A 25,392-nucleotide genomic window follows, 5' to 3' on the forward strand; every position below is an offset into this window, starting at 1 on the left:
AGTTTACAGTACCACGTAAAACTATGGAAAACCAAATCCGCTGTGCCCATGGTGCGGAAAATACAGCGCGGAAACGCTGCATTGTATTTTCCGCAGCATGTCAATTCTTTGTGCGGATTCCGCAGCGTTTTACACCTGCTCGATAATAGGAATCCGCAGGTGAAATCCACACAAAAACCACTGGAAATCCACAGGTAAAGCACAGTGCGTTTTATCTGCAGATTTTTCAAAGACGGTGCGGAAAAATCCGCACACAAATCCGCAACGTGGGCACATAGCCTTAGGGTTAGGGCTATAATTAGAGTTAGGGTTGGAATTAGGGTTAAGACTAGGGTTACGGGTGTGTTGGGGTTAGGGTTGTGGTTAGGGTTGGGATTAGGGGTGTGTTGGGGTTAGTGTTGGAGTTAGAATTGAGGGGTTTCCACTGTTTAGGCACATCAGGGGCTCTGCAAACACGACATGGCGCCACCATTGATTCCAGCCAATCTTGTGTTGAAAAAGTCAAATGGTGCTCCCTCACTTCCGAGCCCTGACATGTGCCCAAACAGCGGTTTACCCCTGTCATGATCTGTACTTTTATCCCTGTCCTGTATTTTGTATAATATGTCATGATGTGATGCGACTTCTCTTTCGTTGTATTTACTGTACATTTTGCAATGTCATGGGGTGTATGTAACTAACCTGTCTCCTTCCCCCAATACTTGCAGCCCTGAGCTATAATGTAATTAAGCTTTGTCCACACCACTAGGGAAGGAATAGCCATTCTTCCTCACAGCAGGTGGCTAGTCAAATGTAAATACTACCGAGACTGCCTGGAGCCCACCAGTCTAGAATCTTCTGGTGGACCCAACCATTGAATAGAAGGTGTGACCCCCCCTTTATGGGCGGATCCCAGGAGCTCAGACAATCCATTCTTATTTTGAGATCAGATGTGAGTTGATCCTTGAAGGAGAAGGAGTGGGAATTCTTAGCTGAGGCAAGACCCCACGTCCAGCTGTGACTGCGGAAGCGAACTGGGCGAGACTTGAGCTGAGGACATATCTCGTCGTTTGTGAGTTTGTTTTGGGATCCCTTGGACTAATTGTGGACTATTGCTTTTGTACCTGGCACAAGGATTATCGGGAGGTGCCCCTGAACCTGTTCCATTGGACTAATTGTGGACTCTGTAGATCTACCTGCATGTGTTGTTCCAGCGTTCTTGATAATAAATCTGTTGAATCATCCCTCGGCCTGTTGTCCCTTCTTGCTCTGCCGTACACCCCGTCACAAACTGGTGGCAGCAGTGGGATCAGAGCAGAAGGAATGGAGGACAATGGCCCAACATCGGGAACCAACACCGCAGAGTACAAGAACTGGACTTTGGGGAGCCTACAATCAAAGGCCCGTGAAGTAGGAGTCCGTTTTAAGGGACTCTCCAAGGAGCAGCTTATTGAGGCTTTGGAAGGAGTTCGCCTGCAAGATGACGCTGAGGAAGGACTCTCACAGCAAATGGAGGAAAGAATGCAGCCAGAGGTAAATGCCCAAAGGAGTCAGTGGGTTGTGTGGTACGAGGAGGAGTTGGCATTGCTGGGAGAAGAGGCCACCATAGACGATAAGAGGGAGGCCATTCACAGAGCTCAGGAGAGGGAGGCCATTCATAGAGCCGAGGAGAGGGAGGCCATTCTCAGAGCCGAGAGGGAGGCCATTCACAGAGCCGAGGACAGAGCTCAGGAGATGGCATTGCTGGAGAGGCAGATCGCTTTGGAAGCAGCTAGAAGCTCCAGACAGACTGTAACCCCAGCACCCACCATGAGGGAACTCCCCAGAGTGTCCCGCAAAGACTTCAAGCCCTTTAATGAGGCTGCAGGCGACATTGAGGGCTTCTTCCAGGACTTTGAGCATCAGTGTCGATTAATGGAAGTCCCGGAAAGGGAGCGAGTCCGACATCTGGTGGTGCTCTTAGAAGGTGGAGCTGCCGCAGCCTATAGAGCTATGGACCCTCAGGGGAACTGTGAGTATGCGGAGATTAAACGGACTATTCTAGAACATTATGCTGTTACCCCAGACACTTACAGGACTCAGTTCCGTACTTTAGCCTGTGATGAGGAAGTGTCTTTCAAGATGTATGCCCACAGACTCAAACAAATATGTCATCGCTGGCTGGAGGCAGAGGAGGCCTTAACCTGGGAGACCTTCCTCCAGGTTATCCTAAAAGAGCAGTTTTACTTCAAGTGCCCTGCTGAGATCCGGGAATGGGTGCGTGAGAGGAGACCAGCCACTGTGGAGGAAGCTGCAGCTCTAGCTGATGAGGCTCTCACCATCAAGCATCAGTGGAGGGTTCTGTTGGAGGATGGAGAGAGGCCTACCAGCTCCACAACACCGGTGGCCCCCTGTTCTTCTGTCCCCATTGTTCCCCGTTCCTCAAAGCCACCACCTCATGCTGATACCCGTGTAAAAGTGCCTCCAGTTGCTTCTACTGCATTTTCTGGAATACGACGAGGAGAGGAAGTAGCAGAGCGCAGGTGTTATGGTTGTGGGCATCTGGGGCATCTGCAGGCCTCATGCCCAGCCAGCTCATGGAGAAGTCGTCCTCAAACCCCTACAGCACCTTCAGGTGGGAGCCGGCCTCCAGGTTCCCTTACCCCTCGCCCAAGAGGACGCCTTGGATGGAGTGAGACCCAGCACAGATGCTATCGATGTGGACAGCCGGGGCATCTGCAAGCCTCCTGCCCAGCTGTTCAAATGAGGATTGATCCTGTACCCAGTCGTATTATTAATTATGTACAGCCAAGTGCCATGGAGGACGACGTGTCACCACTACGTGAGGACTGGCCTAGTGCCTCACCCACCCATGTTGCACCACTAGGAGTTTATGGTGTGCGACCTGCAGCTATGACGACTTCTGCTCATCGAGGTAAGCACTTGCAGGAGGTCGTGCTGGATGGACAGAGACTTATTGGATTTTGTGACTCAGGGGCTTTCCTCACACTGGCTGATCCCCGAGTGGTTCGGCATGAGGCAATCCATAGAGGACCTGGTATTGTCATTGAACTGGCTGGTGGACAATGGAGGACTATTCCCACAGCCACTGTGGATCTGAACTTTGGTTTTGGGGTCAGGCGATGTGTGGTTGGGGTGATGGGTGGTCTGCCTGCAGATGTTCTCCTGGGCAATGATGTGGGAGAGCTACGATGCCAATTCGTGGCTGCATGAAGCCACATGTAAGTTACGCTCTGCCTGTGTGTACTTAACCAGCGACCTGTAGAGGTCCCTGGTACGTACACAAATTGGGAGGGGAAGGGATTGTCATGATCTGTACTTTTATCCCTGTCCTGTATTTTGTATAATATGTCATGATGTGATGCGACTTCTCTTTCGTTGTATTTACTGTACATTTTGCAATGTCATGGGGTGTATGTAACTAACCTGTCTCCGTCCCCCAATACTTGCAGCCCTAAGCTATAATGTAATTAAGCTTTGTCCACACCACTAGGGAAGGAATAGCCATTCTTCCTCACAGCAGGTGGCTAGTCAAATGTAAATACTACCTTGACTGTCTGGAGCCCACCAGTCTAGAATCTTCTGGTGGACCCAACCATTGAATAGAAGGTGTGACCCCCCTTTATGGGCGGATCCCAGGAGCTCAGACAATCCATTCTTATTTTGAGATCAGATGTGAGTTGATCCTTGAAGGAGAAGGAGTGGGGATTCTTAGCTGAGGCAAGACCCCACGTCCAGCTGTGACTGCGGAAGCGAACTGGGCGAGACTTGAGCTGAGGACATATCTCGTCGTTTGTGAGTTTGTTTTGGGATCCCTTGGACTAATTGTGGACTATTGCTTTGTTACCTGGCACAAGGATTATCGGGAGGTGCCCCTGAACCTGTTCCATTGGACTAATTGTGGACTCTGTACAGTCATGGCCAAAAGTTTTGAGAATGAGACAAATATTAATTTTTCCAAAGTCTACTGCTTCATTTTTTCTAATGGCAATTTGCATATACTCCTGAATGTCTGAGTGATCAGCTTAACCGCAATTACTGTACTTGCAGTCAATATTTGCCCAGAAAATGAACTTTAACCCCCAAAACACATTTCAACATCATTGCAGTCCTGCCTTAAAAGGAGCAGCTAACATCGTTTTAGTGATTGATCCATTAACACAGGTGTGGGTGTTGATGAGGACAGGGCTGGTGATCAATCAGTCATGATTAAGTAAGAATGACATCACTGGACACTTTAAAAGGAGGCTGGTGCTTGGTATCTCTTCAGTTAACCATGGTTATCTCTAAAGAAACACGTGCAGCCATCATTGCACTGCACAAAAATCGCCTAACAGGGAAGAGTATCACAGCTACAAAGATTGCACCTCAGTCAACAATCTATCGCATCATCAAGAACTTCAAGGAGAGAGCTTCCATTGTTGTCAAAAAGGCTCCAGGGCAACCAAGAAAGACCAGCAAGCGCCAGGACCATATCTTAAAACTGTTTCAGCTGCGGGATCGGACTACCAGCAGTGCCGAGCTTGCTCAGGAATGGCAGCAAGCTGGTGTGAGTGCTTCTGCACGCACTGTGAGGCGGAGACTCTTTGAGCAAGGCCTGGTTTCAAGGAGGGCAGCAAAGAAGCCACTTCTCTCCAGAAAAACCATCAGGGACCGACTGATATTCTGCAAAAGGTACAGGGAGTGGACTGCTGAGGACTGGGGAAAAGTCATTTTCTCTGATGAATCCCCTTTTCGATTGTTTGGGACATCTGGAAAACAGCTTATTCGGAGAAGAGGTGAGCGATACCACCAGTCTTGTCTCATGTCAACTGTAAAGCATCCTGAAACCATTCATGTGTGAGATTGCTTCTCAGCCAAGGGAATCGGCTCACTCACAGTCTTGCTTAAAAACACAGCCATGAATAAAGAATGGTACCAGAATGTCCTCCAAGAGCAACTTCTCCCAACCGTCCAAGAGCAGTTTGACGCCCAACAATGCCTTTTCCAGCATGATGGAGCAACTTGCCATAAAGCAAAGGTGATAACTAAATGGCTCATGGAACAAAACATAGAGATTTTGGGTCCATGGCCTGGAAACTCCCCAGATCTTAATCCCATTGAGAACTTGTGGTCAATCATCAAGAGACGGGTGGACAAACAAACACCAACAAATTCTGGCAAAATGCAAGCATTGATTATGCAAGAATGGACTGTTATCAGTCAGGATTTGGTCCAGAAGTTGATTGAGAGCATGCCAGGGAGAATTGCAGAGGTCTTGAAGAAGAAGGGTCAACACTGCAAATATTGACTTGCTTCATTAACTCATTCTAACTGTCAATATAACCTATTGGTACTCATAATATGATTGCAATTATATTTCTGTATGTGATATAAACATCAGACAAACACTAATAAAAACCAGAGGGCAGCAGATCATGTGAAAATATAATTTTGGTGTCATTCTCAAAACTTTTGGCCATGACTGTAGATCTACCTGCATGTGTTGTTCCAGCGTTCTTGATAATAAATCTGTTGAATCATCCCTCGGCCTGTTGTCCCTTCTTGCTCTGCCGTACACCCCGTCACAAACTGGTGGCAGCAGTGGGATCAGAGCAGAAGGAATGGAGGACAATGGCCCAACATCGGGAACCAACACCGCAGAGTACAAGAACTGGACTTTGGGGAGCCTACAATCAAAGGCCCGTGAAGTAGGAGTCCGTTTTAAGGGACTCTCCAAGGAGCAGCTTATTGAGGCTTTGGAAAGAGTTCGCCTGCAAGATGACGCTGAGGAAGGACCCTCACAGCAAATGGAGGAAAGAATGCAGCCAGAGGTAAATGCCCAAAGGAGTCAGATGTGAGTTGATCCTTGAAAGAGAAGGAGTGGGGATTCTTAGCTGAGGCAAGACCCCACGTCCAGCTGTGACTGCGGAAGCGAACTGGGCGAGACCTGAGCTGAGGACATATCTCGTCGTTTGTGAGTTTGTTTTGGGATCCCTTGGACTTGGTGCCCCTGAACCTGTTCCATTGGACTAATTGTGGACTCTGTAGATCTACCTGCATGTGTTGTTCCAGCGTTCTTGATAATAAATCTGTTGAATCATCCCTCGGCCTGTTGTCCCTTCTTGCTCTGCCGTACACCCCATCACAACCCCCACATATGGGGTACTCAGGACAAACTGGACAACAACATTTGGAGTCCAATTTCTCCTGTTACACTTGGGAAAATAAAAAATTCCGGGCTAAAAAAATCATTTTTGAGGAAAGAAAAATTATTTTTTATTTTCACGGCTCTGTGTTATAAACTTCTGTGAAGCACCTGGGGTTTAAAGTGCTCACTATGCATCTAAATAAGTTACTTGGGGGGTCTAGTTTCCAAAATGGGGTCACTTGTGGGGGAGCTCCAATGTTTAGGCACACAGGGGCTCTCCAAACGCGACATGGTGTCCGCTAACGATTGGAGCTAATTTTCCAATTCAAAAAGTCAAATGGCGTGCCTTCCCTTCCGAGCCTTGCCGTGCGCCCAAACAGTGGTTTACCCCCACATATGAGGTATCGGCGTACTCAGGAGAAATTGTCCAACAAATTTTAGAATCCATTGTATCCTGTTGCTCATGTGAAAATGAAAAAAATTGAGACTAAAAGAAATTTTTTGTGGAAAAAAACTTTTTCATTTTACGGATTAATTTGTGAAGCACCTGAGGGTTTAAAGTGCTCACCATGCATCCAGTTAAGTTACTTGGGGGGTTTAGTTTCCACAATGGGGTCACTTGTGGGGGAGCTCCAATGTTTAGGCACACAGGGGCTCTCCAAACGCAACATGGTGTCCGCTAACGATTGGAGCTAATTTTCCATTCAAAAAGTCAAATGGCGTGCCTTCCCTTCCGAGCCCTGCCATGCGTCCAAACAGTGGTTTACCCCCACATATGGGGTATCAGCGTACTCAGGAGAAATTGTCCAACAAATTTTAGGATTCATTTTATCCTGTTGCCCATGTGAAAATGAAAAAATTGAGACTAAAAGAAATTTTTTGTGAAAAAAAAAAGTACTTCTTCATTTTACGGATCAATTTCTGAAGCACCTGAGGGTTTAAAGTGCTCACTAGACATCTAGATAAGTTCCTTGGGGGGTCTAATTTCCACAATGGGGTCACTTGTGGGGGAGCTCCAATGTTTAGGCACACGGGGGCTCTCCAAACGCGACATGGTGTCCGCTAACGATGGAGATAATTTTTCATTCAAAAAGTCAAATGGCGTTCCTTCCCTTCCGAGCCTTACCATGTGCCCAAACAGTGGTTTACCCCCACATGTGAGGTATCAGCGTACTCAGGAGAAATTGCCCAACAAATTTTAGGATTCATTTTATCCTGTTGCCCATGTGAACATGAAAAAATTGAGGCTAAAAGAATTTTTTTGTGAAAAAAAGTATTTTTTCATTTTACGGATCAATTTGTGAAGCACCTGAGGGTTTAAAGTGCTCACTAGGCATCTAGATAAGTTCCTTGGGGGGTATAATTTCCACAATGGGGTCACTTGTGGGGGAGCTCCAATGTTTAGGCACACAGGGGCTCTCCAAACGCGACATGGTGTCCTCTAAAGATTGGAGCCAATTTTTCATTAAAAAAGTCAAATGGCGCTCCTTCCCTTCAGAGCCCTGCCGTGCGCCCCATCAATGGTTTACCCCCACATATGAGGTATCATCGTACTCAGGACAAACTGGACAACAACTTTCGTGTTCCAGTTTCTCCTTTAACCCTTGGGAAAATAAAAAAATGTTGCTAAAAGATCATTTTTGTGACTAAAAAAATTAAATGTTCATTTTTTCCTTCCATGTTGCTTCTGCTGCTGTGAAACACCTGAAGGGTTAATAAACTTCTTGAATGTGGTTTTGAGTACCTTGAGGGGTGCAGTTTTTAGAATGGTGTCACTTTTGGGTATTTTCAGCCATAAAGAACCCTCAAACTGACTTCAAATGTGAGGTGGTCCCTAAAAAAAATGGTTTTGTAAATTTTGTTGTAAAAATGAGAAATCACTGGTCAAATTTTAACCCTTATAACTTCCTAGCAAAAAAATTTTTTGTTTCCAAAATTGTGCTGATGTAAAGTAGACATGTGGGAAATGTTATTTATTAACTATTTTGTGTCACATAACTTTCTGGTTTAACAGAATAAAAATTAAAAATGTGAAAATTGCGAAATTTTCAAAATTTTTGCCAAATTTCCGTTTTTTTCACAAATAAACGCAGAAATTATCGACCTAATTTACCACTAACATGAAGCCCAATATGTCACAAAAAAACAATCTCAGAATCGCTAGGGTCCGTTGAAGCGTTCCTGAGTTATTACCTCATAAAGGGACACTGGTCAGAATTGCAAAAAATGGCCAGGTCATTAAGGTCAAAATAGGCTGGGTCATGAAGGGGTTAAAGGGAACCTGTCACCCCCAAAATGGAAGATGAGCTAAGCCCACCGGCATCAGGGTCTTACGTCCAGCATTCTGTAATGCATTCTGTAATGCTGTAGATAAGCCCCCGATGTATCCTGAAAGATGAAAAAAACAGGATAGATTATACTCACCCAGGGGCGGTCCGATCCGATGGGCGTCGTGGTCCAGTCCGGGGCCTCCCATCTTCTTACGATGACGTCCTCTTCTTGTCTTCACGCTGCGGCTCCGGTGCAGGTGTACTTTATCCATACCTCCCAACCGTCCCGGATCCAGCAGGACTGTCCCGATTTTGACAGTCAGCCCCACGATACCGGGCGGGACGTTAGTTGTCCCACAGTCGTTGAGAGGTGTGCTGCAATATCAGGTGGTCAGCCTCATCCCCGCACCCGCCGAGCAGCCTGAGCCATACCTCCCAACCGTCCCGGATCCAGCGGGACTGTCCTGATTTTGACAGTCAGCCCCGCGATCCTGGGCGGGACATTACTTGTCCCGCACTGATTGGGAGGTGTGTGTATCACCCGGTCAGCTCCTTGAGTCCCTGCACCCGCAGAGCAGCACACCACATATTGGCTGCTCTGTGTGCACAGAACCTGTGATGAGGTCACAGGATGGGAGGAGTCAGGGGGTCACATGATAGGGAGGACCTCCGTGTACAGGACTCTGCTGGTTGCCATGGCGCCGGACGAGGGTAAGTGTATGTGTGAGGTCAGGAGGTGTTTTCAGTGTGGATGTAGCAGAGCCGTGTGTGTACGAGGTGTATGGATCGGAGCAGCGTGTGAAAGGTGTATGGAGCAGAGTCGTGTGTGTAAGAGGTGTACGGAGCCGTGTGCATGAGGTGTACGGAGCACAGCCGTGTGTGTACGAGGTGTACGGAGCGGAGCAGCGCGTGAAAGGTGTGTGGAGCAGAGTCGTGTGTGTAAGAAGTGTATGGAGCGGAGCCATGTGTGTAAGAGGTGTACGGAGCCGTGTGAATGAGGTGTACGGAGCAGAGCAGCGTGTGAAAGGTGTATGGAGCGGAGTCGTGTGTGTAAGAGGTGTACGGAGCGCAGCCACGAGTGTACGAGGTCTACGGATTGGAGCAGCATGAGAAAGGTGTACAGAGGGGAGTCGTGTGTGTAAGAGGTGTACGGAGCCATGTGTATGAGGTGTACGGAGCGGAGCCATGTGTGTAAGAGGTGTACGGAGCCGTTTGTACGAGGTGTACGGAGCACAGCCACGTGTGTATGAGGTGCATGAAGCGGAGAAGCGTGTGAAAGGTGTATGGAGCAGAGTCGTGTGTGTAAAACGTGTACGGAGCAGAGCCATGTGTGTAAGAGGTGTACAGAGCAGAGCCGTGTGTGTACGAGGTGTACAGAGTGGAGCCGTGTGTGTACGAGGTGTACGGAGCTTAGCCGTGTGTGTACGAGGTGTACGGAGCGGAGCCGTGTGTGTACGAGGTGTACGGAGTGGAGCAGCGTGTGAAAGGTGTATGGAGCAGAGTCGTGTGTGTACGAGGTGTACGGAGCGGAGCCGTGTGTGTACGAGGTGTACGGAGCGTAGCAGCGTGTGAAACCAGGGATTCAAGCTTCAGGAGGCTAATTTGCATATTCCAGGTGCCTTCTGGGAGAAGCGAAGTCTCCCTAAGCTAGAAGATCGTTGGGTACAGCCGGGACCAGCTGCTTCGAAAGCATCACCAAACCAGGGATTCAAGCTTCAGGAGGCTAATTTGCATATTCCAGGTGCCTTCTGGGAGAAGCGAAGTCTCCCTAAGCTAGAAGATCGTTGGGTACAGCCGGGACCAGCTGCTTCGAAAGCATCACCAAACCAGGGATTCAAGCTTCAGGAGGCTAATTTGCATATTCCAGGTGCCTTCTGGGAGAAGCGAAGTCTCCCTAAGCTAGAAGATCGTTGGGTACAGCCGGGACCAGCTGCTTCGAAAGCATCACCAAACCAGGGATTCAAGCTTCAGGAGGCTAATTTGCATATTCCAGGTGCCTTCTGGGAGAAGCGAAGTCTCCCTAAGCTAGAAGATCGTTGGGTACAGCCGGGACCAGCTGCTTCGAAAGCATCACCAAACCAGGGATTCAAGCTTCAGGAGGCTAATTTGCATATTCCAGGTGCCTTCTGGGAGAAGCGAAGTCTCCCTAAGCTAGAAGATCGTTGGGTACAGCCGGGACCAGCTGCTTCGAAAGCATCACCAAACCAGGGATTCAAGCTTCAGGAGGCTAATTTGCATATTCCAGGTGCCTTCTGGGAGAAGCGAAGTCTCCCTAAGCTAGAAGATCGTTGGGTACAGCCGGGACCAGCTGCTTCGAAAGCATCACCAAACCAGGGATTCAAGCTTCAGGAGGCTAATTTGCATATTCCAGGTGCCTTCTGGGAGAAGCGAAGTCTCCCTAAGCTAGAAGATCGTTGGGTACAGCCGGGACCAGCTGCTTCGAAAGCATCACCAAACCAGGGATTCAAGCTTCAGGAGGCTAATTTGCATATTCCAGGTGCCTTCTGGGAGAAGCGAAGTCTCCCTAAGCTAGAAGATCGTTGGGTACAGCCGGGACCAGCTGCTTCGAAAGCATCACCAAACCAGGGATTCAAGCTTCAGGAGGCTAATTTGCATATTCCAGGTGCCTTCTGGGAGAAGCGAAGTCTCCCTAAGCTAGAAGATCGTTGGGTACAGCCGGGACCAGCTGCTTCGAAAGCATCACCAAACCAGGGATTCAAGCTTCAGGAGGCTAATTTGCATATTCCAGGTGCCTTCTGGGAGAAGCGAAGTCTCCCTAAGCTAGAAGATCGTTGGGTACAGCCGGGACCAGCTGCTTCGAAAGCATCACCAAACCAGGGATTCAAGCTTCAGGAGGCTAATTTGCATATTCCAGGTGCCTTCTGGGAGAAGCGAAGTCTCCCTAAGCTAGAAGATCGTTGGGTACAGCCGGGACCAGCTGCTTCGAAAGCATCACCAAACCAGGGATTCAAGCTTCAGGAGGCTAATTTGCATATTCCAGGTGCCTTCTGGGAGAAGCGAAGTCTCCCTAAGCTAGAAGATCGTTGGGTACAGCCGGGACCAGCTGCTTCGAAAGCATCACCAAACCAGGGATTCAAGCTTCAGGAGGCTAATTTGCATATTCCAGGTGCCTTCTGGGAGAAGCGAAGTCTCCCTAAGCTAGAAGATCGTTGGGTACAGCCGGGACCAGCTGCTTCGAAAGCATCACCAAACCAGGGATTCAAGCTTCAGGAGGCTAATTTGCATATTCCAGGTGCCTTCTGGGAGAAGCGAAGTCTCCCTAAGCTAGAAGATCGTTGGGTACAGCCGGGACCAGCTGCTTCGAAAGCATCACCAAACCGCGCGCCTTACGGCGCGCGAATTTTTGCCTGTAGGACATTATTGCAAGAGAGCTTGGCTGAGTAGATTACACAAGAAGGAAAACACACAGCAAGTCAGCAGGATCTAGGAGCAACATGGCAGATGTGACAACCTACATGGTGAGCTGCAGCATGTGCTACATGTTCACAGATCGACCAGAAGAAGAATTAAATTTCACCTGTCAGAAGTGTAGACTAGTGGCCCTTTTAGAAGAAAAGGTGCGGGGTCTGGAAGAAAGAATAGCAACTTTGAAACTCATCAAAGAGAATGAAGACTTTCTAGACAGAACAGAAGCATCTCTACTGGTCACAGATGGTGCAAAAAGTGTCAGAGAACCTCCAAAAGCAGATGAGTGGAAGCATGTGACCAAAAGAAGCAAGAAGACCATGGAGAAATCACCAACCACACAACTGAAGAACCGATATCAAATCTTTGTAGAGGATGAAGATGGCACACCTAAGAATGAAGCAATACCAGCAAGCAAAAAAGAAAAGGGCACACAGCAACAAGTGACAGCAAAAAGTACAGCCAAGAAGCAACGAAGAGTGGTGGTGGTGGGAGACTCACTACTGAGAGGCACAGAAGCAGCCATCTGCAGACCGGACATAACTGCAAGAGAAGTATGCTGCCTTCCAGGTGCGATGATCAAGGATGTGACCGATAGGATACCAAAGCTCTTCAGCTCCAAGGACGTCCACCCATTTCTTCTGATACATGTTGGCACCAATGACACGGCAAGGAAGGACCTACCGACAATCTGCAAGGACTTTGAAGAGTTGGGGAAGAAAGTAAAGGAACTGGATGCACAGGTAGTTTTTTCTTCTATCCTTCCAGTAGACGGGCATGGCACCAGGAGATGGAACAGGATCCTTGATGCAAACAACTGGCTAAGACGATGGTGCAGACAACAAGGATTTGGATTCCTGGACCACGGTGTGAATTACTGGTATGATGGACTCCTCGCCAGAGACGGACTACACCTCAACAAACCTGGGAAACACACATTCGCCAGAAGACTCGCTACACTCATCAGGAGGGCGTTAAACTAGAAGAAGAGGGGACGGGAAGAAAAACATTAGACTCGAACAAAGACGACCCAGGAAAACATACTCAGAAGGGAGGTAAGAATATTTCTAAAACAATCCACAGTGAGGAGATTGGAACAAAACAAAATCCTCTAAACTGCATGCTCGCAAACGCCAGAAGCCTGACAAACAAGATGGAAGAACTAGAAGCAGAAATATCTACAGGTAACTTTGACATAGTGGGAATAACCGAGACATGGTTAGATGAAAGCTATGACTGGGCAGTTAACTTACAGGGTTACAGTCTGTTTAGAAAGGATCGTAAAAATCGGAGAGGAGGAGGGGTTTGTCTCTATGTAAAGTCTTGTCTAAAGTCCACTTTAAGGGAGGATATTAGCGAAGGGAATGAGGATGTCGAGTCCATATGGGTTGAAATTCATGGAGGGAAAAATGGTAACAAAATTCTCATTGGGGTCTGTTACAAACCCCCAAATATAACAGAAAGCATGGAAAGTCTACTTCTAAAGCAGATAGATGAAGCTGCAACCCATAATGAGGTCCTGGTTATGGGGGACTTTAACTACCCGGATATTAACTGGGAAACAGAAACCTGTGAAACCCATAAAGGCAACAGGTTTCTGCTAATAACCAAGAAAAATTATCTTTCACAATTGGTGCAGAATCCAACCAGAGGAGCAGCACTTTTAGACCTAATACTATCTAATAGACCTGACAGAATAACAAATCTGCAGGTGGTTGGGCATTTAGGAAATAGCGACCACAATATTGTGCAGTTTCACCTGTCTTTCACTAGGGGGACTTGTCAGGGAGTCACAAAAACATTGAACTTTAGGAAGGCAAAGTTTGAACAGCTTAGAGATGCCCTTAATCTGGTAGACTGGGACAATATCCTCAGAAATGAGAATACAGATAATAAATGGGAAATGTTTAAGAACATCCTAAATAGGCAGTGTAAGCGGTTTATACCTTGTGGGAATAAAAGGACTAGAAATAGGAAAAACCCAATGTGGCTAAACAAAGAAGTAAGACAGGCAATTAACAGTAAAAAGAAAGCATTTGCACTACTAAAGCAGGATGGCACCATTGAAGCTCTAAAAAACTATAGGGAGAAAAATACTTTATCTAAAAAACTAATTAAAGCTGCCAAAAAGGAAACAGAGAAGCACATTGCTAAGGAGAGTAAAACTAATCCCAAACTGTTCTTCAACTATATCAATAGTAAAAGAATAAAAACTGAAAATGTAGGCCCCTTAAAAAATAGTGAGGAAAGAATGGTTGTAGATGACGAGGAAAAAGCTAACATATTAAACACCTTCTTCTCCACGGTATTCACGGTGGAAAATGAAATGCTAGGTGAAATCCCAAGAAACAATGAAAACCCTATATTAAGGGTCACCAATCTAACCCAAGAAGAGGTGCGAAACCGGCTAAATAAGATTAAAATAGATAAATCTCCGGGTCCGGATGGCATACACCCACGAGTACTAAGAGAACTAAGTAATGTAATAGATAAACCATTATTTCTTATTTTTAGGGACTCTATAGAGACAGGGTCTGTTCCGCAGGATTGGCGCATAGCAAATGTGGTGCCAATATTCAAAAAGGGCTCTAAAAGTGAACCTGGAAATTATAGGCCAGTAAGTCTAACCTCTATTGTTGGTAAAATATTTGAAGGGTTTCTGAGGGATGTTATTCTGGATTATCTCAATGAGAATAACTGTTTAACTCCATATCAGCATGGGTTTATGAGAAATCGCTCCTGTCAAACCAATCTAATCAGTTTTTATGAAGAGGTAAGCTATAGGCTGGACCACGGTGAGTCATTGGACGTGGTATATCTCGATTTTTCCAAAGCGTTTGATACCGTGCCGCACAAGAGGTTGGTACACAAAATGAGAATGCTTGGTCTGGGGGAAAATGTGTGTAAATGGGTTAGTAACTGGCTTAGTGATAGAAAGCAGAGGGTGGTTATAAATGGTATAGTCTCTAACTGGGTCGCTGTGACCAGTGGGGTACCGCAGGGGTCAGTATTGGGACCTGTTCTCTTCAACATATTCATTAATGATCTGGTAGAAGGTTTACACAGTAAAATATCGATATTTGCAGATGATACAAAACTATGTAAAGCAGTTAATACAAGAGAAGATAGTACTCTGCTACAGATGGATCTGGATAAGTTGGAAACTTGGGCTGAAAGGTGGCAGATGAGGTTTAACAATGATAAATGTAAGGTTATACACATGGGAAGAAGGAATCAATATCACCATTACACACTGAACGCGAAACCACTGGGTAAATCTGACAGGGAGAAGGACTTGGGGATCCTAGTTAATGATAAACTTACCTGGAGCAGCCAGTGCCAGGCAGCAGCTGCCAAGGCAAACAGGATCATGGGGTGCATTAAAAGAGGTCTGGATACACATGATGAGAGCATTATACTGCCTCTGTACAAATCCCTAGTTAGACCGCACATGGAGTACTGTGTCCAGTTTTGGGCACCGGTGCTCAGGAAGGATATAATGGAACTAGAGAGAGTACAAAGGAGGGCAACAAAATTAATAAAGGGGATGGGAGAACTACAATACCCAGATAGATTAGCGAAATTAGGATTATTTAGTCTAGAAAAAAGACGACTGAGGGGCGATCTAATAACCATGTATAAGTATATAAGGGGACAATACAAATATCTCGCTGAGGATCTGTTTATACCAAGGAAGGTGACAGGCACAAGGGGGCATTCTTTGCGTCTGGAGGAGAGAAGGTTTTTCCACCAACATAGAAGAGGATTCTTTACTGTTAGGGCAGTGAGAATCTGGAATTGCTTGCCTGAGGAGGTGGTGATGGCGAACTCAGTCGAGGGGTTCAAGAGAGGCCTGGATGTCTTCCTGGAGCAGAACAATATTGTATCATACAATTATTAGGTTCTGTAGAAGGACGTAGATCTGGGTATTTATTATGATGGAATATAGGCTGAACTGGATGGACAAATGTCTTTTTTCGGCCTTACTAACTATGTTACTATGTTACTATGTAATATGAGACAACTGAAAATATGTACAAGGTAATTATAAAAATAACAGGGGTTAAATGAGAAATTAACACTTACATGTGTTCAGACATTGCAGGCAACCAGGCTAGTTACCATATGTCCCAATGCATCAGGACTGGCAGTCAGGCTTCTCATGTCAAAACTCACTGCTGGGGGTCTGGCAGAAACTTATAAACCGCTGCTCGTGACATTGCCAACAGGGCTGGCTTACCCAGACCCTCCTATCTCTTCAGTCTTACTAGATTTAACACAAGTTTGTCTAATGCCTGTATCTCCGCTACAGAACATGTCAGGATCATAACACACCCAGCATTCATCTTGCATTAAGATTTGCTCTCTATAGATATTAAATTTAGGCTAGTAGGGACACTCAGTTCCAGAGAAATCCATACTCTGTCCCTGTTGGACTTGGAGGCTCCTGCTTACAGTGCCGGATAGATGCGCCGATGGACTTTAGCAATATGTACTCATTGTTTTCCTAGCCTAAATCGTTGGCCCAATATCTTGCAATATTAGGACAAAGGACTTCATGTTTTACAAGGGAGATCCAACCAGTTTAAGCTGGTACAACTATGCATCTATACCGATCGTAAAAAATTCCTATAAGAGGGGCATGAGGGATTTGGGAGCTGAAAATCAGGAATGCAGCAAGAAGCCATAAAAGCTCTTCTACACACACATTCAGAAACAAAGGGAGCCAGAGAGAGAAAGGGGGGGGGGGTTTAGCCCGCAGCTACAAAATCATATTATATTTCATACAATATCGTGACACCTCCCCCTTTTGGTCTGCGCTACGGAGGCAGAACCCCTCGGTTTGCCTCCATGCGCACCTCAGTAGGTTCACCCTGGCAGGACAGTCCATCTGCATTGCCATGATCCCTGCCCGTTTTGTGCTCAATGAAGTCAAACTGCTGAAGGGCAAGGCTCCAGCGTAGCACCCTGCCGTTGGTTCCACACATGGTGTTTAACCAGCGCAGAGGGTTGTGGTCGGTCACCACGGTGAAAGTGCGACCGTACAAGTAGGGCTGCAAGCATTGCAGGGCCCAGACTATGGCCAGGCACTCCTTCTCGATGGTGGAGTAGGCCACTTCCCTCGGCAAAAGTTTCCTGCTCAGGTACAACACGGGGTGCTCTTGGTCCTCCGTGTCAACCTGGCTGAGTACAGCACAGAGGCCAAACTCGCTGGCATCAGTCTGTACCAAGAACGGTCGACTGCTGTCGACTGCTTGCAACACAGGGGTGTTACCCAGTGCTGTTTTCAACGCCTGGAAGGCCCCCTCACAGCCGTCGGTCCAGTTGACGATGTGGGGTAGCTTCTTCCTGGTGAGGTCCGTCAAGGGTTTTGCCAGGCTACTATAGTGCTGTACGAAGTGCCTATAGTACCCTACAGTGCCCAGGAAGGACATCACCTATTTCTTTGTCCTGGGAGTGGGCCAGTTCATGATCGCTCCCACTTTCTCAGGCTCTGGCTTTAGGGTGCCTCTGCCTACCCGGTGCCCCAGGTAGTGGACCTCCTTCATGCCCATCTGGCACTTTCCCGGCTTGATAGTCAGTCCTGCTCAGTGAATTTGCCTGAGCACCTCCTCGAGATGCTGCAGGTGTTCCTTCCAGGAGGAACTGAAGATGGCAATGTCATCCAAGTACGCCACTGCGTACTTCTCCAGTCCCTGAAGCAGGTGGTTGACCATCCGCTGGAAAGTGGCAGGGGCATTCTTCATGGCGAAGGGCATGGCCGTGGACTCATACAGTCCAAAGGGTGTGATAAAAGCGGACTTCTCCTGCGCCTCTGGGCTCAGGGGAATCTGCCAGCATCCTCGACTCAGATCTATTATTGTCAGGTATTTTGCGCCAGCTAACCTCTCAAGCAGCTCCTCGATGCGCGGCATTGGGTGCGCATCAGAGGCTGTGATGGCGTTGAGCCCCCTGTAGTCCACGCAGAACCGGGTGGTCCGGTCCTTCTTTGGCACGAGAACTACCGGTGAGGCCCACGCGCTTTTTGACCGTCGAATCACCCCCAGCTGTAACATCTCATCGATCTCCTGGCGCATAACCTGCTGCACCTGGTCGGAGATTCGATAGGGTGTTCGCCGTAGTGGGGCTTGATTCCCGGTGTCCACCTCGTGGACTACTAACTCAGTCCTTCCAGGTCGGTTGGAGAAAACGGCCCGCAAAGGTTCCAGCTTGGTCCGCAACTGCGACCGCTGGGGTTCGGTTAGTGAGACGCTTACCTCCACGTCCTCAATGGACCCACCGGCCTTTGCTTGGGCCAGCATGTCCAGGAGGGTGAGGAGGGTGTCTTCCTCGCCGTCTTCGGGTAAGCTGCATGCCGGTAGGACGAAATGTTCACGCTCGTGATGAGCCTTCATCATGTTGATGTGAAAGGCCTTTCGCCTACCCCGAGTGTGGTCAAGCGTGACCACGTAGGTGACCGGGTTGAGCTGTTGGTAGATGACGTAGGGCCCTCCCAGGCTGCCTGAAGCTTATCCGTTGGCACGGGGACCAGCACGCACACCTTTTGACCCACGTGATAGATCCGCTCCCGGGCGTTCTGGTCGTACCAGTGCTTCTGGTCAGCCTGAGCCTGCGTCATGTTGTCATGCACCAACTGCGTCAAGGTCTGCATCCTGTCACGGAAGCGCATGACATACTCCACTATGGACACTTCAGAAGGGTTCAGCTCCTCTTCCCAGGATTCCCTTACCAACCCAAGGGGTCCCCGGACTCGCCTGCCATACAGGAGCTCGAAGGTAAGCGAATAGCAGGTGTGGGAGGTACCACTCCCAGTCGCGCCCTTGGGTCTCAACCAGCATGCGCAGCATCTGTTTGAGGGTACCATTGAAGCGTTCACACAAGCCATTGGTCTGTGGGTGATACGCACTCGATACCAGGTGCTTCACCTGCATTCTCTTACAGAGAGCCTCCATTAGGTGAGACAGGAATTGGGTCCCTTGATCAGTAAGCATCTCCCTGGGAAATCCTACACGTGAAAAGATGGCCAACAGGGAATCCGCCACCTTATCTGCCCTAGCTGACGACAGAGCTACTGCCTCTGGGTACCGGGTAGCGTAGTCTACCAAAGTAAGGATGTATTGCTTTCCAAAGCTGCTGGGGATGGCCAGCAGGCCCACAATGTCCAGCGCGATTCTCTGGAAAGGCTCCTCTATCACTGGCAAAGGGATCAGGGGAGCCTTAAGAGCAGGCCCCGCCCTCCCCACTCTTTGACAGGTGATACAGGAGCGGCAGTAGTTTGACACATCTGTCCCCATCTTAGGCCAATAGAAGTGTTGAGACAGCCGGGCCTTAGTATTGCTGATCCCCAAGTGTCCAGCTAGCGGGATCTCATGGGCAATCTGTAACAACTCACCCCGGAATTGCTGCGGGACGACCAGCTGTCTTTCCCTCAACCACTCCTTTTGTGATTCTCCGGGTACTGTCTCCCGGTACAACCTTCCTCGTTCCCAGAAGACCCTCTCCTTCTCAGTCACGAAGGTGTCCGTCTCGGCGAGTTGTCTCAAACTCTTTAGGCTCGCATCTGTGCGCAGAGCGGCCTGAAACTCCTGGCTAGGGGAAGCCAGAAGCGATGTCAGGGTCCCTTCCCCACGGGAACCCTCTTGGACTTGCTCTGGGTCCACCTCTGGTTCAGTCACAATGATGACTGAGGAGGGTCCGGAAGGCAGACCGTTATCTGCGTTCTGGGCACTCTGACTGCGGGTGACAGCAGCTACATATGCTGTCTCCCCGGGGATTTCTACAGACCCATCAGCCGACGCTGCTATGGGCTCTACCTCCCCATCCACCCCCAACACTCCAGGGGCAGTGCTACTTATGGGCCAGTTACCTTCCTCGGTGGCACTGGTCAATTTCAAGGCATCACCTTTCTCACAGTTCCCATGCTTCTCCCTATTTCCTGTAGCACCGACACTTGCCTCTGTTAGGGGTTCCTCAGCCGTCTCACTCCGCAGAGCGACGTGGCTGAACACTCCTGTACCTATGGACACATTTAACTTTGTAGAAAAATGGTTATCAGGTTCAGTTGGCACAGGTACAACATTTTCACCATCAATCCTAGAGAAAAAATGGTTATCAGATGCATCATTACAAGATAAAGCATCATCATCATCAGGGTTAACGTTACCCTCATTAGTAGATTGGGGAGGAGTGTCAGGAACGTAGTATGCAACCATCCTCCCCAAATCAGTCCCCAACAAAACATCAGTGGGCAAATTATCAGACAGCCCCACTTCCTTCACCCCGCTCCCGGCACCCCAATCAATATAAACCCGGGCCATTGGTGAGGGACAGCTGATGCCCCCAATCCCCATGACAGTTAAGGTTTTCCCCGGAATGATTTCTTCAGGGGCCGCCAGTTCGGGTCGGATGAGGGTTTGTTCAGCCCCGGTGTCCTTGAGGCCTGTAGCCACATGGCCTCCCACAGTGACGTGCTGTACGTTGTCACACACCCTCCCAACCACACCACCCACCAAAAGAACTGCTGCATTAGGCCCTGGGGCCTTGGCTGGGAGGTTCTTCTGCTTGTCTGAACAATGGGGACTGATATGACCAGTCCGCTTGCAGAAGAAACACTGGCGAGGTTCGGTGGTAGGTCTGGTGCTGTTGGCCACGGGGCCAGGACCTCTGGTGTGTTGGCTGGCAGGGGTACTGGCGTTGGTTGCAGGCTTACCCCCTCTCCAGCTGGTGGTGACTGGCTTCCGCACTTCCGATATACGGTTGGCCTCATAGGCATCGGCAATCTGCGCTGCTCTCGTCATGTCTTTGGGTTCTCTGTCCATCACGAACTGTCGCACCTCAGCTGGGCAAAGATGTAAGAACTGGTCTTTGATCATCAGGTCTCCCAGCTACTCAAAGGTGGTCACTGACAGTCCTTGGATCCACTGGTTAAAGTGGGTCCTGAGTCCATGCACCACATCGCCGTAGCTGTCGTGTGGGCCACGTTGGAGGTTCCGGAACTTTCTACGGTAAACCTCAGGTGTAAGCTGGTACTTGGCTATGAGGGCCTGTTTGATTGCCTCATAGTCACCATCTTGTTCTTGAGGGAGGGCAGCAAACGCCTCCAGAGCTTTGCCTGTCAGCCCAGGGGTCAGGTATCATGCCCATTCTTGAGTAGGCAGCTGGTACTGCATGCAGGCTTTCTCAAAGGCCCGCAGAAAAGTGTCCAAGTTCCCGTCCTTTTCCATAACAGGAAAGTGATCGGGCCGGGGCTTCGGTATCTGAGCGCTGCTGGGCTCACGGCTCTGGGAGGTGGAGGACATCTTCCCTGCCGGAGCATCTCCCATTCACGTTCTCGCTGGGCTTGGCGCTCTGCTCTCTCAGCCTCCCGCTCGGCTCTCAGCCTCTTCGAATTGCAGGACCAGCTGCAGACGTCTCTCTAGGTCATCTGCGGAGCATTGTTGCAGAGCCAGCTGCAGGCGGAGGTCTGCGCTCCCCTGGTTGCAAGTAGGGCCGGCATTGAGTGGTTGAACCTTTGCTGCAGCACCACCTCTGCTCGTGCTGGCTTCTGCAGCCATGCGAACTCGGCTTCAGGAAAATGGCCGCCGCGATCTCCATCTGCGCACGCGCGGCATCCCACGGCCATTTTCCTGAAGCCCCGGGAAGCCGAGCACCACCATCTGCGCACGCGCGGCCTCTGGAAGATGGCCGCCGCCAGCGATAATCCGCTGTATAGTGCAGATCGCGCTCTTTTTCTTCAGCCAGCGCTGTCCGTGGCCCGGTGACCCACCCCCCGCATTGTGTCGCCTGGGGCGGCCCGCACCCCACTTCCTACACCACTGGCTACAGGCCTCAAGGACATCGGGGCTGAACGAATCCTCATCCGACCCGAACTGGCGGCCCCTGAAGAAATAATTCCAGGGTAAACCCTAACTGTCACTGTGATTGGGGGCATCAGCTGTCCCTCACCAATGGCCTGGGATAATATTGATTGGGGTGCCGGGAGCAGGGTGAAGGAAGTGGGGCTGTCTGATAATTTGCCCACTGATGTTTTGTTGGGGACTGATTTGGGGAGGATGGTTGCATACTACTTTCCTGACACCCCTCCCCAATCTACTAATGAGGGTAACGTTAAGCCTGATAATGATGATGATGATGATGATGATGATGATGATGATGATGGGAAATCACATGTGTTACCTGACCATGCTTTATCATGTAATGATGCATCTGATAACCATTTTTTCCCTAGGATTGATGGTGAAAATGTTGTACCTGTGCCAACTGAACTGTGTAACATATTGTCCCCTTAAAAATATAGTTTTAATTAGATTACCATAAAAATACCAATTCCCAGTGAAACACAAAAAATACTAAAAGAATCTAATAGTGCACCTAGCCTAATACAATGACCCTACACTTAACTGCTGTCCCTTCCTAGCAGTGGAGGTTGGCACCCTGATAGAATTTTTGCGCCCCCACTCTGCGGCGGCTCTCACCTGCTCACCCTGTTAAATAACTCGCAAACTATAGGTGGGAAAACAATGAGCATATAAAAGAAATGAAAGAAAGCGTAAGGTAAGGAAATTAAGGTGCACAAAAAATATACAGTGGGGCAAAAAAGTATTTAGTCAGTCAGCAATAGTGCAAGTTCCACCACTTAAAAAGATGAGAGGCGTCTGTAATTTACATCATAGGTAGACCTCAACTATGGGAGACAAACTGAGAAAAAAAAATCCAGAAAATCACATTGTCTGTTTTTTTATCATTTTATTTGCATATTATGGTGGAAAATAAGTATTTGGTCAGAAACAAACAATCAAGATTTCTGGCTCTCAGAGACCTGTAACTTCTTCTTTAAGAGTATCCTCTTTCCTCCACTCATTACCTGTAGTAATGGCACCTGTTTAAACTTGTTATCAGTATAAAAAGACACCTGTGCACACCCTCAAACAGTCTGACTCCAAACTCCACTATGGTGAAGACCAAAGAGCTGTCAAAGGACACCAGAAACAAAATTGTAGCCCTGCACCAGGCTGGGAAGACTGAATCTGCAATAGCCAACCAGCTTGGAATGAAGAAATCAACAGTGGGAGCAATAATTAGAAAATGGAAGACATACAAGACCACTGATAATCTCCCTCGATCTGGGGCTCCACGCAAAATCCCACCCCGTGGGGTCAGAATGATCACAAGAACGGTGAGCAAAAATCCCAGAACCACGCGGGGGGACCTAGTGAATGAACTGCAGAGAGCTGGGACCAATGTAACAAGGCCTACCATAAGTAACACACTACGCCACCATGGACTCAGATCCTGCAGTGCCAGACGTGTCCCACTGCTTAAGCCAGTACATGTCCGGGCCCGTCTGAAGTTTGCTAGAGAGCATTTGGATGATCCAGAGGAGTTTTGGGAGAATGTCCTATGGTCTGATGAAACCAAACTGGAACTGTTTGGTAGAAACACAACTTGTCGTGTTTGGAGGAAAAAGAATACTGAGTTGCATCCATCAAACACCATACCTACCTGTAAAGCATGGTGGTGGAAACATCATGCTTTGGGGCTGTTTCTCTGCAAAGGGGCCAGGACGACTGATCCGGGTACATGAAAGAATGAATGGGGCCATGTATCGTGAGATTTTGAGTGCAAACCTCCTTCCATCAGCAAGGGCATTGAGGATGAAACGTGGCTGGGTATTTCAACATGACAATGATCCAAAGCACACTGCCAGGGCAACGAAGGAGTGGCTTCGTAAGAAGCATTTCAAGGTCCTGGAGTGGCCTAGCCAGTCTCCAGATCTCAACCCTATAGAAAACCTTTGGAGGGAGTTGAAAGTCCGTGTTGCCAAGCGAAAAGCCAAAAACATCACTGCTCTAGAGGAGATCTGCATGGAGGAATGGGCCAACATACCAACAACAGTGTGTGGCAACCTTGTGAAGACTTACAGAAAACGTTTGACCTCTGTCATTGCCAACAAAGGATATATTACAAAGTATTGAGATGAAATTTTGTTTCTGACCAAATACTTATTTTCCACCATAATATGCAAATAAAATGATAAAAAAACAGACAATGTGATTTTCTGGATTTTTTTTTCTCAGTTTGTCTCCCATAGTTGAGGTCTACCTATGATGTAAATTACAGACGCCTCTCATCTTTTTAAATGGTGGAACTTGCACTATTGCTGACTGACTAAATACTTTTTTGCCCCACTGTATATGTGGAGCATCTATGGGGCAATATGAACTGTGCAGAGCACTATATGGCAGAGCTATGGGGCAATATGAACGGTGCAGAGCACTATATGGCAGAGCTATGGGGCAATATGAACTGTGCAGAGCACTATATGGCAGAGCTATGGGGCAATATGAACTGTGCAGAGCACTATATGGCAGAGCTATGGGGCAATATGAACGGTGCAGAGCACTATATGGCAGAGCTATGGGGCAATATGAACGGTGCAGAGCACTATATGGCACAGCTATGGGGAAATATGAACGGTGCAGAGCACTATATGGCAGAGCTATGGAGAAATATGAACGGGTTTACTAGGGACCGTTCATGTCAGACTAATTTGATCAGTTTCTATGAAGAGGTAAGTTCCGGATTGGACCAAGGGAACCCAGTGGATGTAGTGTATATGGACTTTTCAAAAGCTTTTGATACGGTGCCACACAAAAGGTTGATACATAAAATGAGAATAATGGGGATAGGGGAAAATATGTGTAACTGGGTTGAGAGCTGGCTCAGGGATAGGAAACAAAGGGTGGTTATTAATGGAGCACACTCGGACTGGGTAGCGGTTAGAAGTGGGGTACCACAGGGGTCAGTATTGGGCCCTCTTCTTTTTAACATATTTATTAATGACCTTGTAGGGGGCATTCAGAGTAGAATTTCAATATTTGCAGATGACACTAAACTCTGCAGGGTAATCAATACAGAGGAGGACAATTTTATATTACAGGATGATTTATGTAAACTAGAAGCTTGGGCTGATAAATGGCAAATGAGCTTTAATGGGGATAAATGTAAGACCATGCACTTGGGTAGAAGTAATAAGATGTATAATTATGTGCTTAATTCTAAAACTCTGGGCAAAACCGTCAATGAAAAAGACCTGGGTGTATGGGTGGATGACAAACTCATATTCAGTGGCCAGTGTCAGGCAGCTGCTACAAAGGCAAATAAAATAATGGGATGCATTAAAAGAGGCATAGATGCTCATGAGGAGAACATAATTTTACCTCTATACAAGTCACTAGTTCGACCACACTTAGAATACTGTGCACAGTTCTGGTCTCCGGTGTATAAGAAAGACATAGCTGAACTGGAGCGGGTGCAGAGAAGAGCGACCAAGGTTATTAGAGGACTGGGGGGTCTGCAATACCAAGATAGGTTATTACACTTGGGGCTATTTAGTTTGGAAAAACGAAGACTAAGGGGTGATCTTATTTTAATGTATAAATATATGAGGGGACAGTACAAAGACCTTTCTGATGATCTTTTTAATCGTAGACCTGAAACAGGGACAAGGGGGCATCCTCTACGTCTGGAGGAAAAAAGGTTTAAGCATAATAACAGACGTGGATTCTTTACTGTAAGAGCAGTGAG

General features: G+C 48.0%; 2 protein-coding genes across 2 annotated transcripts in view; both read right to left on the bottom strand.

The window, feature by feature from the left end:
- LOC138671815 (putative uncharacterized protein ENSP00000383309) overlaps positions 1 to 18,203 on the bottom strand; it is a 28,107-nt gene extending 9,904 nt beyond the window's left edge. Inside the window, exon 1 of the mRNA XM_069759950.1 lies at positions 18,090 to 18,203. Within this exon, the coding sequence (XP_069616051.1) occupies positions 18,090 to 18,203 (114 nt within the window). The remainder of the gene's footprint in view (positions 1 to 18,089) is intronic.
- LOC138671353 (piwi-like protein 1) overlaps positions 1 to 25,392 on the bottom strand; it is a 176,822-nt gene that overhangs the window by 91,809 nt on the left and 59,621 nt on the right. The gene's annotated exons all lie outside the window — the stretch shown is intronic.

The sequence above is a fragment of the Ranitomeya imitator genome, chromosome 3 (genome assembly GCF_032444005.1).
Source record: "Ranitomeya imitator isolate aRanImi1 chromosome 3, aRanImi1.pri, whole genome shotgun sequence".
NCBI lineage: Eukaryota > Metazoa > Chordata > Amphibia > Anura > Dendrobatidae > Ranitomeya > Ranitomeya imitator.